The sequence below is a fragment of the Phalacrocorax carbo genome, chromosome 7, assembly GCF_963921805.1.
Source record: "Phalacrocorax carbo chromosome 7, bPhaCar2.1, whole genome shotgun sequence".
Classification (NCBI taxonomy): Eukaryota; Metazoa; Chordata; class Aves; order Suliformes; family Phalacrocoracidae; genus Phalacrocorax; species Phalacrocorax carbo.
The window spans coordinates 10,820,952-10,837,195 of record NC_087519.1 but is presented as its reverse complement, the minus strand read 5'-3'; the positions used below and the strand labels follow the sequence as shown (position 1 = coordinate 10,837,195).

Sequence of the window (16,244 nt, the reverse complement as noted above, 5' to 3'; positions counted from 1 at the left end):
GCTTCTCTGTGGTTGGTGCAGAAGAGAGGTCAGACCTAGGAGCAGCACTTGCCCAAATTCTCCTCCCTGGTCCCATACCACCATTGTAATTTATGCCCAGTTTCCAGAACAGTGGGTGTAAAATCACATGGCCTGTTAGCCTGGTGATACCATGTTACCAGCCCTGTATGGCTGAGCAAAACCCCCCCCCCAATCTTATGTTAAAAGAACTCACTGACAAAAGCAACAGCCTTAAATGAGAAGTATTTAAATAAATGGCTATTCTGGCTTAAACTCTTACTTAAAGGAACTTAAGAAAATAAACTGGTCACACACTGTGGGAACTACATGCACAAATACAAGTCTAGTAATTGTAAAGATGAAGCCTGATCTTTGTCCTAGCAAAGTTCATGCAAATCAAATATGGACATACTGTTACTGCTTATCAGTATGTAAATAACATATATGAATAATTGCCAGTAGGTGGTACTGTGTGTTTTTCAGATGTTTGTAAGTTAGTACTGCAAGTGTTTCATGTTCGAGGTGATCTAGAAAGATCTTGTCATCTTTAACGTATGATCTCAAACCGTCATTGCTTTGAATTCAGTCCCTGGTCTCACTGATTTAATAGTTCTGTTTCACAAACATCAGCCCATCTCAAAGAGGCATATTTTGATTTTCTTTTTCAAGCTTATGGACAAACCTAACTGGAAACATTTTGAAAAGTGCCAATTAGCATGAGTCCTGAGAACTCAAATACGTGTATTCATTGGAATGATTGGATTGCTCTCCAGTGTTTCATTTTAGGAGGAGAGCTTTTGATAAATAAATGCATTATTTTAATGATTTATAAACTTAGAATTGCTCTGTCAAGGAAGCTGTTTTGAGAATTCCTAAAGAGCTCACTGGAAAAGCAGCAATAGTTACGGGACATCCAGACCTTTTCAGTGTCTCATCATCCTTTGTAAAGAAAGGAAAGAAGGGACCATGTGGAAGAGACTAGGGGTTCTGGTGGAAACCATCACTTCCTTGGCCCCTGTGTTATTCCTTGCTGAGAGTAATGTAAATCAACGCTCTTCCCCCAACTCATCATGCAGGAAAGAGATGCCCACTCTCACTCCTGTAACAGTAGTTACTACATCTCCTATGAGCATGTCCCTGGCTGGTCTCTCTTACTGCCTTTGTTGTGCTTTTGGGAAGGGACTGAATATTTGTTTGGTAGAAGAAGGGGATGCCAGTGGTAAAGATTCTTTCTGTGGTGTTGCCTGCCAGGAAGCGAGGCAGAGGTCGGGAAAGGCTCTATAAATATTTCTGCAATAACTCAAAGGCAGTTAGCGTTTTGGTTGATTTGTTTTTCCTGGGGTATATGAGACTGTTCTCCTTTGTCCAGGTGTCTGATTCATGTGGGGCTTCCTTTTTCTTTCTTTTCCTACTTGTTTCCTGCCTCTGCAATTGTTGCTTGCACTCATAGCACTTTTACTCAGCCCGGCAGTCCCACTGAATGCAGTTAGGTTTTTTGTGCAAATGCTTTTCATCATGAATACGGTCTGCAGAGTCAGACCTTTTGCTTCTTCCTTCTGCTTCTAACCTGTCCCTCCCAAGTTTCCTTTCTCATTGTTTTTCCTTTCACTTATGTCTGCCTGCTGTTAGAGTAAGCTAGCAGAGAAGGAAGTGGGGGAGGGCTGTTTCTGCAGGGGTTTCAGTGCAAATAGCTGCACGCCTTATAATTTCTTGAGCAGATTAGGGTCGTCTTGGCATGGACTCAGGCTGAGAAAGAATCACTCATCGCCAGGTGAAGTTAATATGTTTATGCCACCAGAGTCCACAAGCTACACTGGCAGGAATTGTAGTGAAAGTAAGGAAGGCAGTAATGGGGCCTTCCAAGAAACAGAATTATTGTAGCTCAGAAAAGCTGTGCAGGGGAGATCTCTGCCTGAGTCAGACTGAACAGACTCCCATTGAGCTGAGTTCTCCTAGGTGTGGAGGAAAACTTAGGCATATTGATGAGCCAAACTACCAAAACAGAAAGCTTCCATCTTTGGTGGTGAATAAGTCCTGGTTTCACTTCACTGAGGCTTAATTGAGACGTAATTCTTTAGATAATTTTTTGTTGTTGTGTTAAAGTAATATCTTATGGTCTCCATTAATGAAAGAAAATGCAATGTGATATAAATAGGTGTTGGAGGTGATCAGGCAGCCTGCTTTCAGTCCCACGCAGCCATGTCCAACCACTCTAGGATGGAGGGAAAATGTAGTTAACCTTCCCTGTTTGCCTTCCTGTATTATCTGTTGTTCTTAACCTGTTCCCTTGGGATCTAAGTTGACTGTGTGGTAGAAGGTGGGATGGAATCCAATGTTGTGAAGAAATTATTCTTATTGACTGGAAATGGTATCAAGTTAGACATCTGAAGATGGAATCCATTTGGAAAATGCTGACCTTAACATTTCTGTTTTGCTTTCTGTTTTTCAAATGGTAACTGCTAGAGGCAAACCCAAGGAAGAGATATCCATGCTACCCTGACGTGTGTCCTCTCCAATATATAAATGTACCTGTTAGCATATCAGTAATCGAAAACAGATTAGTGAGTGAGGGTTTTACGCTTGGAGATTGAGTTTCATGAGAAATGTAGACTATCAAAGGGAAGAATCTGAGGGTCGGAAGTTGGTTGTATCGTGTGGAAGGCAAGAAACCACAATCTCAGTAGTGGAGAAGTGTTGCAGAAATGAGAAGAGAGATGTTAGTTTAGCAATTGAAATCAGCCATGCTGGAGGCTTTTGAACTATGTTTTATTTATCTAGAAACAAATAGTCCATCCTGGAGCAACAGTATCTCTGCTGGGTGTTTCTGTTTCTCCTTACTCAGTGCAGTGGTGCCATCATGCTGTGTGGTGAAGGTCTCAAAACTCCTTTGAGTTTTCTATTCAGAATTAAGGAGAAGAGTGGGAGGTAGCTTTATCTAAGTGCACACAATATGTAATCTGTGAATGAATACAAAATGTGATAGATGGGACATTGTTCCTGTAACAGGACAAACTCATCAACGTGACAGCACTCTAAAAAAAGAGATATTCTTTCTCAAAGTACATGTAACATGGGGTTGTCCTCAGAAACGTACACCAATGTACACCAATTCCCTTGAATATGGCCGAGCTGTCTTTGTCTGTGTCTAGACAGTCCCAGAGTAGGGCACAGTGCTAAGGTTTTTCATCTGAATCCCAAAGTGCTATTTCTGTGGATTCAGTCCTCCCCCTTGAGTTAATGTGGTCTGAAATACAAAAACTAAGAAAACAATAACTGTTATTTCCATCTCCCTTTCAAGATTTTCTTTCTGCTATGTAGCAGGAAAAGCGTGAGGGTGACACACTTCAGTTCACGCTCTCACCCCTGGCTGCCAGAGCTGTAGAAGCCAGAGGCTTCAACAAGGCAGATTTGGTGAGGCTGAGCTGGGGCTTGTTCCATTACATCTTCCCAGTACAGCTGTGGAGGAAGTCCTGACTCGAGTGCCTTGAACACTGAGCATGATGCATAAGCCAGAAGGATGTAGACTAACCTCCAGCTCACTGGCTGGAAGTAGGAGAGAGAGTTCTAGAAATCCCATCAACTTTCACCCAACACCTTTGCTTCTTGGTGTAGACAGTGCAAGTTAAAAATACAATTGAGGGTTTGGGTTCTTTTAGGTAAAGTACAATTTTGACTGGGAGTTACTAAAAGGCAGTAAAAGTGGAAGCATATTATGCTTTTTTTCAGAGTCCCTTCTTGATGATTTGCCATTTGAGGAATGAGGATGTCGAATTTGCCACGTTGCACGAAGTTATGGCAGCTGTTCCATATTGCTAGATTGGAAATTAAAATGGAGATCTATTCAAATTGTCTGACACTTCCAGCAAGCTTGAAAGCAATGCTTTAAAATATAACAGAACTCTAATTTGGGTCCTGAGGGATAGTCAGTAATGTTGAAAGCAAATGTCTTTTTCCAAATGGTCTTTAACTACTTTGTGTCTTTTCCTTTTCCTTGCTAAACTCTGCTTTTCATGGCAGCCATGTGATCCAGCTGAAGTCATCAGGATTGCTGAGAATGTGAAAGACCAAATCCTAGGCAAGAATATTTCAGTTGGTCTAGCCTGTTATGACAATAAATATTTTCAGGAATGCTTAAGCTGTGCTAACCTTTAGAAAAGAATGGCTCACATTTCTATTTTCTTTCTTTATAAATGTGTGGTGCCTGAATCTTCTTAACAGTTTCTTCATCTAAAGATAAGACTGGATTTATCTGTATCTGTAGAGGGTATGGCAATCTGTTACTTCAGGAATTCGTAGAGGTCAGCCTTTGCCTGTCAACACACAATCAAATCTAACTTTTGATCCTGATCCTAGTGCTACTGCTTTAGTAACGCTAATTTTATAAAGGCTAGAAAAACTCATAATCTAGGAAATGCAGTTTTTGGAAACACACGTAATTCCAGACCTGTGCTTCAGAACTCAAAACAAAATTTAGCCAGCTTGATTTGTTGTTGCCATAAAATATTATTCATAACCACTAATGTTTTTTATCTGGTAATACTTATTCCACAGAAAGAATGCACTGTTGACATCTCTTAGCATTTTCTGTTGTTGTCCTGAATGTGCCAGTTCATCACTCATACTGAGCATTAATCACTACGGTAAATGCAGCATTGTGATCTGTTCAGGAAATATTTGAGGAGACTTTATAAAGGCACTCCATAAAAAAACAGAACAAAACAAAACAAAAAAACAAACAGACAAAAGTAGTTTATGTTTTTGCTTGTGGGTGAAATTCACCTGCCCAAAGCTCAGATAAATACATGACAGACTCTTCTGCTAACACAATTCCAATTCCACTGCTATCTGTTCTGTTTTGCTTCCCACACATTCTATAATGACGAAGCTACTCTTCTAAAATACCATTTGCTTTTTCAGGGTGGCTCTGGAAAGTCCGAAGGGCTCAACGGGCCCTGAAAAGAGCAACGTGTTATTGATTAATCTGTCCTCTGAATAAACCCTGGTTAAGAGCTGTATTTCCGAAATTCTAGATGAAATAATCTGTATACAAATAATGGCAGGAGGAGTGCTCTCTGGGATGATATGACTACATAAATAAGCAGTTCTTCAGTGCAGCATGTGGTTTTCTAATTTCCAGTAAAATGGAATGAGTCACACATGACAACACCATTGCCACTAACCAGTGTGGCATGGCATCTGAAAAAGATAGCACTGGAAGGGTGTGAACTGCAGAGCAGATGATGGGGCTTGAAACATCTTGTTTGCTTTGGCAGAGCAACCAAAATCTTGATGCTCTCCCACAATCTGCTCCAAGGAAGTAGGTTTCGCTGTGCTATATCAGATTATTACTCTGGGAATTTGTGTGTCCTGCCTTTGCCAATGGACAGCTCTTGATGCTTCAGATAAAGATAAATGCCCAGACTCCCCACAGGGGAATTCCAAAGTTAGATGGTGTTTCTTCAAGTAGGGTTTACATTACTGCAGAATTACCAGGGGAGGTTTTCTCTCTCTGGTACCAAATCATAAGGGATACATCTACTCAGTCAGGCAAACAAAGGCCCAAGACAGCTCTCAAGTCCAGGCTCACATACCACGCATATTATTTATATGTAAGTACATGCTCTGGTATGGGCCTTAGGCCGAGTTCACTCCAGAGGGTAAGTCTAGCCATAGTCATGTCTTAGCACAGGCCCAAGATTTTCTTCCTCATGTTTGGAAGCGTGCTGCTTGGCAGCACAGCTGCACAGGAGCAGAACTCCCAGTGCTGCTGCTGAACCCTGAATCTGAGAGGAGATGATGTGGAGTCTCAAAAGATGATGGCCCAAATTAAAGGGATTAAAAACAAACCCCTCCCCTTTATTTCTGCTCTCAGGACTTTAGAACTGGGGCTCAAATCTTCTGGCGTTAATAAACTGGAAATTCTGAAACTTGTTATGCAAAATGCCTCCAGCAAAACTGGAGGCTTCTGTTCAAAAGCAAGCTGAAAAATTACCTAGCACACGCACCTGGTCCCTGTAGCGGGGCATTAAGGATGTCAACTTGGTAGTCATGAATGACTTGTGCTTTCTTGGATCTATTATATGAAAGTGGCATCAGACACTTTTTCCTTTGAATGTTTCTCAGAACAAATACTTGTTAAAGGCAGAGTGGGAGGAAGGCACAAGTAATTCTTTCTCCTCCTGACACATCCCCAAACACAGCACTGCCAAATGCCGTATTTAGGCAGAGTTAACGGTGATGTTCTAGGTGCCCATCATTACATTTTCATTGGTTTATGTTGCTTCTTCCCTGACAGTATTGCCCACACTTAGGGTTTGGGAAGAAGAGTAGTTTAAGCTGCAATTTAATTCCCTGTAGATGGACATTTGCTGTGACAGAAATGCTTGTCGTCCTGGCAGTCTCTCACAACTGCTGGAGGCAAAAGAGTATGTGAAACAATAACTCTGCCAGCAGATGTGGTTCTATAGGGACAGTAGTGTCTGTGGTACGAAAATTCTCTCCCAAAATACAGATCTGTGGGGACAGTAAGCGTCTGTGTCAGTGACAACTTTGCAGCATCTGCTGGGACAGTAATGTCTGTGATACGTAAATACATCTCTGCATCTGCTGGGTCAGTCAGAGAGCTGTATTGTATATATATCCAGTTCTAGATGTGGAAATCTCCTTCACTTTCCTTTAATTTGGGGGATTTGTTTGATTTATCTTCCCACAGAGTTAATAAGAACTGTCTTATGTAAGAAGAGCTAAAGGTATTCGTGAGTCTTTTGCATGTAGGACAGACATTGCCACATTTCAGCTGCCAAGAAGTACTGCTACATTTTCTCCTACCACAATATTAATCATTAATGGCTTTGTTCTCAATGAACAGCCCGAGTGTCTTCAATGATGCTCTTGTGAGTGCAAACGCCTTGTGGTTGCAGTGAGAGCATCACATGAGAAATGTGTTTGTTCAGAGCAGAGATGCACCACAAACACAGTGTTCTGACCCAGACCAGATTTCAAACATTCCTAAGTACAGGTGTGCGCAGATAAAGATTTTTAATTTGTCCGGTTAGGCACCGGACGTGGGTTAGGAAGGATTGCACTAGAGGCAGTCAATTTTCCAGCAGCAGCAACGCCATTCAGATATCAGAGTATTTTGCTACAACAAAGGCTGATGTTGACATTTTTTTTCTTGGATAGAGACAGATGCAAGAGCTTCTGCCTCAAGGTTACCCATTATACAGTATATTAACTAGATGTTTTAACGTTGTGCTTCCTGCAGAGGCAGATATGAATGATGATTAATACTTATCAATTAAAATCTAATCTTTTCCCATGTGTATTTATATGCTGAACTTCAACCTAGAAGGCAATTCTATGACAGGAATTAGATATTCTTTTATTGCACAGCACTGGGATTATGGTCAGGGATATATTATTTACTCATTTATTATGAATATTGCATTTGTGCCTGGATTTTGCCTAGGCATTGTATATAAACGTAGTCTCTGTAAAAAAGGAGTTTATAAACAATTAGCATTAAAGGGATAATTATTTTCTCTTCCTTCTTGTAGCAGCACTGAGTGGGGGGGAAGGATGGAGGAGAGAGGAAGCAAAGGTTGTATGTATTTTATGACCATAATTACAATTAACTATTTCAGAGATTAAAATTAAGTTAAAATTTAATTATAATTTACTGTTTCAGAGATTAAAACTGATGAAAAAAGACTCAAGGTTATGAGCTGCCACAGATCTGTGAGTTATCTAGATCAGTCTAAACATACAGATATAAATCTTTTTTTTTTTTTTTTTCAAACTAGCCACTGTTTAATAGACAGTGCCCACAAGTGCGATAGGTGCTTTACAGACTTGAGACGCCAGTGCTGCATCACACACTGAATACTGGCCCAAGGGCCATGGTAACAAAGAGCTCCAATCCCGCAGCCGCGCACAGAGGAGCACTCCACTGAGAGCGCTGCACACAGGAGCAGCCCAGGAGGCTGGACTCTAAACACATAATGTGAGAGCAAAGGAAAGGCAGAAGTGATTTTCATTTTTGAACTCTGGTCAGCACGGTTGTTAAACGCCATTTAATTCAGATATACTGTGCGATAACCCTTGTTCGTAAGCGAGAGGCAGAATGGAACAATAAATGAAGGAGGCCACTCTCAATCCAGGTGGAGAATTTTAAAGTGGGCAGGCGATCTGGCTGGTTGGTTCTGATTTATTATAAAGTCATCTTTACGCTTTCTGAATTGCCTTCCATCAGTCTTGTTAAATAAAAGTGCATTCTTCTATGGCAGTTCATCCCCTACACACAGGCACGCACTAATCACTCACGTCAAACTAACAGCAAATGCATATGAAGAAAGTACAGTATGTGATGCCTATTACAAAAATCGTTTTTGTTTTAATATACTGGAAACCAGCATTTTAGTTTATTTAATAAAGCCATTAGTAACTGCTATAAGTTTACAGTACTCTATCAACATTTGCAGGGACTGATTGTGACTATTAAAGGTCTGAGACTTTCTCTGGCAAAGTTGCTTTTCAGAAGTTGTCCCAGAAGACATTTGTTTTTAAAAAAATATTTTGCAAATGAACTCTATAACAGGGAGAGGTGTAGAATTATGGGGATGAAAGTGCACGTGGGGAAAATCATCAGCATCATCTCTTCATTTGTATTTTTTGATATGACATTCCTTATCACACGGGAAAGAGGCACTTCTGCAGATTCTCTACCCCCGAGCCTCCTTCCATCTCAGAGAGGTATCACAAAGCCACTCACTAGTCCACCTCCATTTTATTTCTTGTCATTTATTAACACAAACATACTGTTTCGAGAGCTCTGCCCACCCCTTAGTATAAAGCATTCAAAGTGGCTGGAACAACTGGTGGAAAAATAATAATAAACATTTTCAGCCACAGTTGTTCAGATTCTGGGTAAGCTGTTTACAAACATCTTGTCTGGAACTGTCAAGAGGTGGAGCTAACATCGCTCGAAGATGACAAATTCTGACACGGTGCTCTGAGATTTCACTGCCACCGAATGTAGGTTAATATGGGATTCAGTGGGAAAATCTGGCTTGTATATTGCTGCATATGACAGGAAATGAAGGAACTTGTCATTTGTCTGCAGATTGCTAATTGCAGTCTACTGTACATGCAAAAGGTTAATGTGGGTATGTTATCACCATAATCACATGCACTGTCTCAGAATAAACTATACTCCTAATCTTCTTGATGATCCGGCCTGTGGAATTTGGGATGTTATTTTGTAAGATTATGGCAAATAAGAATTTTACAGTAAACACTGTAACAGTTAGCAGCAGTGTCCTTAAGTGTAAGGAACTGGGGTAGAATAGAGTTGCAAGTCTCTCATATGAAATACTTTTCCTGGGCCCTTAATTTAGTTATTCCCTGAGATGCACGTAATTTATTCTTTGTGATGATACATTGAAAGCAGAGGTTCCATCTATTCTAAATGAAAAATATGTCCTACTCTCATTATTGCTAATGCTTTGTATTTAGAGTAGCATTTAAAGGCCTCAGATTAATTCATGACCTCTTCGTGCTAGGTGCTGTATATATCCACACAGTAAGCTCGCTGCCCCAAAGACCTCACACTTTAATTAAATGAAGGTTGGAGGAAGGAAGTTTTATTACCTTGCTCACAACTGGGAAATGATAACAGAGAGAAACTAAAAGTACCAAAAATTACACTCCTCCTGCAATGAGTCCTGTATTTGCCTGTAATATATCCTCCCTTCCTGCTTTTGTTAAGTTGCTGTAAATTGGTAGGTGGATGGTTGGTCTCTCCCCCAGAGATGGAGTTTACTGTAATTCTGCATATGTTTCAAGGTTTTATGGAATGAAAGGGGTTATGTAGATAGCTAACACTTCAACTTGGATCTGATTAAGTTATTCTGAAGGAATACTTCTGTGGCATAAGTAGATTCACATGAATCTTGTGTGCACTGCTTGTTGCCATATGAGCACGCTGTTGCATAGATTCTGTGTTTCTGTGTTCCCGGGGGGGGGGGGGGCGGGCTGCGCTCTTGGTGCGTGCGTGTTTTAAGGTACATCGGTATAACTTTTTTATTATTATTATTCCCTGCAGTTTGCACTTAAACGTTTTCTAAACTAGTAAAAAAGCAATAGCCCCCAAGATGTTGGCCCATTCCACACGATTCATGGGAGGCTTGAAACAGCAGTGCATGCGTAGTCTCCCAGAAATGCATCTTCCTTCTCCCCCGGCCCCAGAAACCATCAGGCTTATTCTTAAATGTGTTTTAAACATTTTTAATTAGAGTTTGTAGCATAACATTAAAAAATAAAGCTAGATCTTCACGGAATCTTGCTTTGAGAATTTTTTTTCTATAGAGGAACCTGAAGATAACTTGTTTTCCTTTTTTTCCTTAGTTAGTACATGGATGTTCAGTACTGTAGCCTGGGCGGAAACACAGTCAGAGTTTAAGCAGATGGGGTGGGAAGAGGGAGGGAGAGAAAAAAGGGGATAATAATATAAGTCAGGAGAAAAAAACAAAACGACAAACAGGTGAAATCCAAGCACAACCCAACCACTCCCCTCACATCTTTGCATTTCAGTATTTATGCCCTCACTGTTGGACTTCAACAACAATAATCCTCTATGTTGGCATGTCTTTCCCTCATCTCTGTCCTGTCCTGCCCCTGTCTGGTAAATGGGAACAGTTATTTTCCGTATCACAGATTTTAGAGTCCTTGAGTTAAAAAGACTGCAAAGAAGCAGACTTTTCATTTTTATGTTACTTAATAATAAAGAACATCATTTTTATTGCTGTCAAAGGTTCTGTCCATCTGCTTTTTCTCTGTTTAAAAAAGATGCTCAACACTGAAAATAGTTAAGAGCCTTCTGGATTCTTGAGCATTTATAAGTAATCTGTCATTTACCCCCTGTGGAAACCATTCGCTGCTCCCTATGGAAATAAAGTGTAGACTTGTAAAATAAGTAATCGTTCAAATATGAAACTACAGAATTTCCTTAGTTGACGGTACATGCTAAGCACTTAGGAAAGCACACCACCACATCACATCACATACCAGTGTATACCCTTGCTAGAAAACAATCCACTGGAGCTTTGTTATAAAACATGCAAACATCCTGAGGAAGTGACAGTAATTTGCAATAAACACTGCGTGTAAACAATTACCTGTGACTTGTTACACTTGTTTGTACAGGCAGCTGGCTAAACAGATCTGTGTGCACTTGTAAATGTCTGTCCCTGTCAAACTTGATACTGGAAAACAATTACTTAGTATTTGATTTCTCTGCAGTAAGAAAGTCAGTCTTTTGTACCTGACAGCTGGCAAAGACTAAGTAAATGTGGGTGCCTATAGAGACATGGAGAAAAGCTGGAGAAATAAAATGTGGTGGTGGTGTTTTTATGAGAACAGTGAGGACACTTCCATGTCTATCCACCAGACTGAAGGTAGGTTTTTGTGTCAGGGTGCTTGGTGAAAACGCTGGTTTTACTGGTTGAGGGGTCCTGGGGCAGCAGAAGTGAAAGCAAGTGATTTGCTCATGCAAGGGCCAGAGAAGAGGCAGGTGTGACCTGTTTTCTAGTGGTTTAGCAAAATGGATATAAAACGTTGGTGACATTATGCCAGCGCAGTTACACGTGGTGTGTTCTTCCCCTTCAGACTCTTACAAACAGAAACGCTGGAACTGCAAGTGGCAAGGTGAGGGAAACCGGGGAGCGCAGTATCTGCCACTCACCCCGCTCGATCCCCAACAAGGCCAGCCGAAGAGGCTGGTCGCGGAGGACACAGGCCGGGCTTTACGGCCCGTGCAGCCCGAAACGCAGCAGCGCTTCAGTAGCTGCCACCGTCTCCGCCGCCCCGGGGCCGCAGGCGCTGCCTTCCCGCGCCTCGGGTGACCGACCGCGGCCGCGGGCCGGCGCCGTCCCCGGGCCCACACGGCTCCCGGCGCCCGTCCGCCCCTCCCCCCCGCCCCGGGAGGACGACTCCGTCCCGCCGCGGGGGACTCCCGGAGTCGGGGAAGCCCTGGGGAGAGGGTCCCCCATAACAGGCCGTGCTACGGTCGCAGAGGACCACCCACCCATCGCTGAGGGAGCCCGGCGGGCAGCAGGTCCCCCTCACCCCGCCGCGCGGGCGCAGTGCGCGGGGCGGAGGGCGGGGCGCGCAGGCGCAGGGCGCGCAGAGCCGACCGGTCGCCTGAGGGGTGGCTGCCCCGGGGCGCGGAGCGCGGTGGCCGGGACGGTCGCTGTGCCGGCCGGGGGGTGGGCGGTGTCCGCAGTGCCGCGGACGGCAGCGCGCTCCTTCCGAGCCTGGCGACACACACACACAAAGGACCGCCGTGGCCGCCCATCGCGGCACACGCCCCCCGCCAAAAAAAAACCAACCGAAAACCCACAAACCCGCCACCCAAAATAAAGCCCCAACCCCGTCACCGGCGGCCGGGAGCGGATCCGCTTTCGGGAGGGCGGGGAGCGCGGCAGCCCGCGAAGCAGGGGCGCACGCCGGGCTGGGGCGGGGGGGGGGGCGGGCGCGGCCGGTGCCCGGTATTGTTCCGCCCCCGACAACAAAGAGCGGAGCCGGGCCGGGGTGGGGGGGGGGTGGGAGAGGCCGGTCAGCGCCGGCCCCTCTGCGCCGCCCCCGGCCAATGGGCGCGCGCAGCGATGGCGGCGGCGGCGCGGGGCCGTCCGCGACCGCCGCCCGGCGCGGCCCCCCCTCGCCTCCCCTCCCCTCCCGTCCCTGCCGCCCTCCCTCCGCCCGCCTCTCCAGAGCCGTCTGGCTGCAGCAGCGCCTCAGACAGAGGAGGGGAGAGGAGGGAAAAAAAACGCTGAGTGAGTGGAGTGGAGCCTGGGAGGGGCTCCTTAAAGAAACGCTGCCGTCGCTTGGCATTGTGGCCGGCGAGGAACTCGAGGGGGGGAAGCCATCGGAGCTCCTCTCGCTGTCCTCTTCCCACCCCCCCCACCCCACCCCCAGCCGACCAAAAAAAAAAAAAAAAAAAAAGGAAAGAAAAAAAACCCCAAACCTCGAGGGGGGGAGTTGGGGGGGGTGTCCTGAGAACATCTTATAAACCGGATTGCACTGAGAGGAGGAAAAAAAAAAAGCAAAAAAAAAAAAAAGATACAAAATATACAAGCAAAAGGCAACAACTCCCCGGTCTCCAGCAGTCGCCCACCCTCCCTTTCCTTCTCTCCTGCTGGCCATCTGCCTTGGGTTTTCCTTTGTGTCTGATCTTTTACTACTGAGCCGAGTGCAGGAGGAGGGTGCAACACACACAGGGACTATGCCTAGCTCGCTTTTTGCAGACATGGAGAGGAACGGGAGCGGCGGCGGCGGCGGCGGTGGTGGTGGTGGTGGAGGGGGAGAGACCCTGGATGACCAAAGAGCCCTTCAGATCGCCCTGGATCAGCTCTCCCTGCTGGGGCTGGACAACGACGAGACGGGCTCCATTTACGACAGCGAGCCTCGGAAAAAGAGCGTGAACATGACTGAATGCGTCCCGGTGCCCAGCTCGGAGCATGTCGCTGAGATAGTGGGGAGACAAGGTGGGTGCCTGCATGCGAGGGGGTGTGGGGGCGCGGGTCTCCCCGCCGCGCTGCCGGCCGTGCGGCTCGGATGCGGCACTGGCCATTCCCGTGCAAACCGCAGCCGGGCTGGGGTGCCCAGTGCCGGCTTCCCCCAGACAAAGAAAGTGCAGCAGCCGCGATGTTTCCGAGGAGCGTTATGCATCGGTTTCGAGATGCGCTTTCAGCTGCCGGGAGGGCGGAGGGGGGGGGGGGATCACGAAAATAATAAAAATCGCTCCTTTCCTCCGGCTGCAAAAGTTAGATTTGCAGGAGGAAACGGGAAGAAAATGGGAGCCTCGGTGCCTTCCCTCCCCCCCCCCCGCCCCCCCAAAGTTAGAAATCGTGGATTATTTTTAAGGAAGAGAAACGGAGTGGGGAAGTGGAACAATGGGATTGGAATAAAGCATCCGCAGTGGGGAATGTGGCTCATTCGGTACGGCCGCTGCTCCTCACCTTCTTAAGAACTGATTTTATTTTTCCGAAAGGAAAGTGCTGAGCCGGAATGTGGAGTGGCGGGTGTGTGGATTTGTTAGGGCTGCTTGCATTTTGCTTTTTTTTTTTTTTTTTTTTTTTTTCTGGTCATGCAGTTTTTCTGCACGCTCTTTTTTTTTTTTTTCTTTTTGTCGCCGTGCCTGTGAACTGCACGCTGTAGTTTTGGGGCAGTTCGCATGGCAGATGTGTCGGTGGACACTTGCGATGCTTTTGGGCGTGTGCCAGGGCTGTGGGCTGACATGACTTTACACCGTGACCGGGGCTCCTGGACGAGATGCCAGCGATCACCCGGCGTAGGGGGCAACGCGTTTCGGGTGGGTGTGTTGTTTTTTTTTTTTACCCCTCCCTAGCTGCATCCAAATCGTGGGTTGTAACCGGTTCTCCCCCCCGCCGCTTCCCCTCCCTCCCCCTCCCCTTTGCCCTCCATCTCCCGCATCTCGTTCCCAGGTTGTAAAATCAAAGCTCTGCGGGCAAAGACCAACACCTACATCAAGACCCCGGTTCGCGGGGAGGAGCCGCTCTTTGTTGTGACGGGCAGAAAGGAAGATGTGGCCATGGCCCGCAGGGAGATCATCTCGGCGGCCGAGCACTTCTCCATGATCCGAGCCTCGCGGAACAAGAACACGGCCCTGAACGGCACCGTTCCCGGACCCCCGAACCTGCCCGGCCAAACCACCATCCAGGTGCGGGTGCCTTATCGCGTGGTGGGCTTGGTCGTGGGGCCCAAGGGGGCCACCATCAAGCGCATCCAGCAGCAGACGCACACCTACATCGTGACCCCGAGCCGGGACAAGGAGCCGGTCTTCGAGGTGACGGGCATGCCCGAGAACGTGGACCGGGCCCGGGAGGAGATCGAGGCGCACATCGCCATGCGCACCGGCGGCATCATCGAGCTGACGGACGAGAACGACTTCCACGCCAACGGCACGGACGTGGGCTTCGAGCTGAACGGCACGGGCAGCCTGTGGAGCAAGCCCACGCCGCCCAGCATCACGCCCACCCCGGGCCGCAAGCCCTTCTGCAACTACCGCAACGACAGCTCCAGCTCGCTGGGCAGCGCCTCCACCGACTCCTACTTCGGGGGCGGCACGGCGGGGGGCGGCGGGGCCCGCCTGGCCGACTACAGCCCCCCGAGCCCGGCCCTGAGCTTCACCCACAACGGCAACAACAACAACAACAGCGCCAACGGCTACGTGTACGGCGGGGGCGGCGGGGGCGGCGGCGGCGGCGGCGGCGGCGACGTCCTCTCCTCCCCGGACTGCTGCTCCGAGCTGCCCTTCGACTCGCCGCCCGGCTTCGACCTGGCCCCGGCCCCGCCGCCGGGGGCCGCCCTCCTCTGGCCGCAGTTCGAGCGCGGCCCGGCCGCGCCGCCCTCGCCCGCGCCCCCCTCGCCCGCCGCCGCCGCCGCCTTCCCGGGCGCCGCGCCCGCCAATGCCAACCTGGCGCTGCTGGTGAGCGGCCCCCGGCGGGGCGGCGGCGCCCCGCCCCCCGCGCGGCTCTCCCCGCCCCTGCACGGCAGCGCGGCGGGGCCCGAGCACCCGCTGGCGCGGCGGGTGCGCAGCGACCCCGGCGGGCGGCTGCTGGCCGCCTCCTACCCGCTGTACGCCAACGGGCTGGGCTCCCACCTGCCGGGGCTGCCCTCCGACTCGTCCGCCTCCTCCTCCTCCTCGTCCAGCTCCTCGTCCAGCTCCTCCTGCTCGTCCTCCGGCGCGCGGCGGAAGGGCAGCCGCGACTGCTCGGTGTGCTTCGAGAGCGAGGTGATCGCGGCGCTGGTGCCCTGCGGCCACAACCTCTTCTGCATGGAGTGCGCCAACCGCATCTGCGAGAAGACGGAGCCGCAGTGCCCCGTGTGCCACAGCGCCGTCACCCAGGCCATCCGCATCTTCTCCTGAGAGCCGCCGCCGCGGCGGGGGCGGGCGGGGGGGCGGCGGCCGGGGCAGGGCCGGGGTCGCCGCCGAGGCCCCCGGCGCCGGGGGTGCGGGCGGGCGGGGGCGGGCGGGGGGCGGTGGTGGCGACAGCGGGTGCATGCTATAAATAATAACGGGCGACTCCATTCTAGTGCTAGGCTAGTTTTTACACTGTACTTTAATACGAAGCTTCCAAAACTTCCCTCTTTTTTAAAAACATACAAACAAACAAACAAAAAAAACCCAGAAAAAAATATTGAAAGTAGAAGATGCTTATGATGAT

The 16,244-nt window shown here is 47.9% G+C and overlaps 1 protein-coding gene and 1 long non-coding RNA gene across 4 annotated transcripts in view; one reads left to right on the top strand and one right to left on the bottom strand.

The window, feature by feature from the left end:
* Window positions 1-15,753, bottom strand: part of LOC135314277 (uncharacterized) — a 42,657-nt gene extending 26,904 nt beyond the window's left edge. For both annotated transcript variants that reach the window (XR_010373734.1, XR_010373733.1), the window contains exon 1: window positions 15,680-15,753. This is a non-coding gene — a long non-coding RNA (uncharacterized LOC135314277). The remainder of the gene's footprint in view (window positions 1-15,679) is intronic.
* On the top strand, window positions 12,728-16,029 carry MEX3B (mex-3 RNA binding family member B). 2 transcript variants are annotated; one of them, XM_064456292.1, is made up of 2 exons: window positions 12,728-13,541; window positions 14,502-16,028. In XM_064456292.1, the coding sequence occupies exons 1-2, from the start codon at window positions 13,280-13,282 to the stop codon at window positions 15,944-15,946; spliced, it is 1,707 nt and encodes a 568-aa protein (XP_064312362.1). In that variant the 5' UTR covers window positions 12,728-13,279; the 3' UTR covers window positions 15,947-16,028. The 2 variants fall into 2 exon arrangements, with proteins under 2 accessions (XP_064312362.1, XP_064312363.1); XM_064456293.1 differs by lacking the exon at window positions 12,728-13,541 and adding an exon at window positions 13,552-14,368 and having other exon boundaries at window positions 14,502-16,029.
* The last annotated feature ends 215 nt before the right edge of the window (window positions 16,030-16,244 follow it).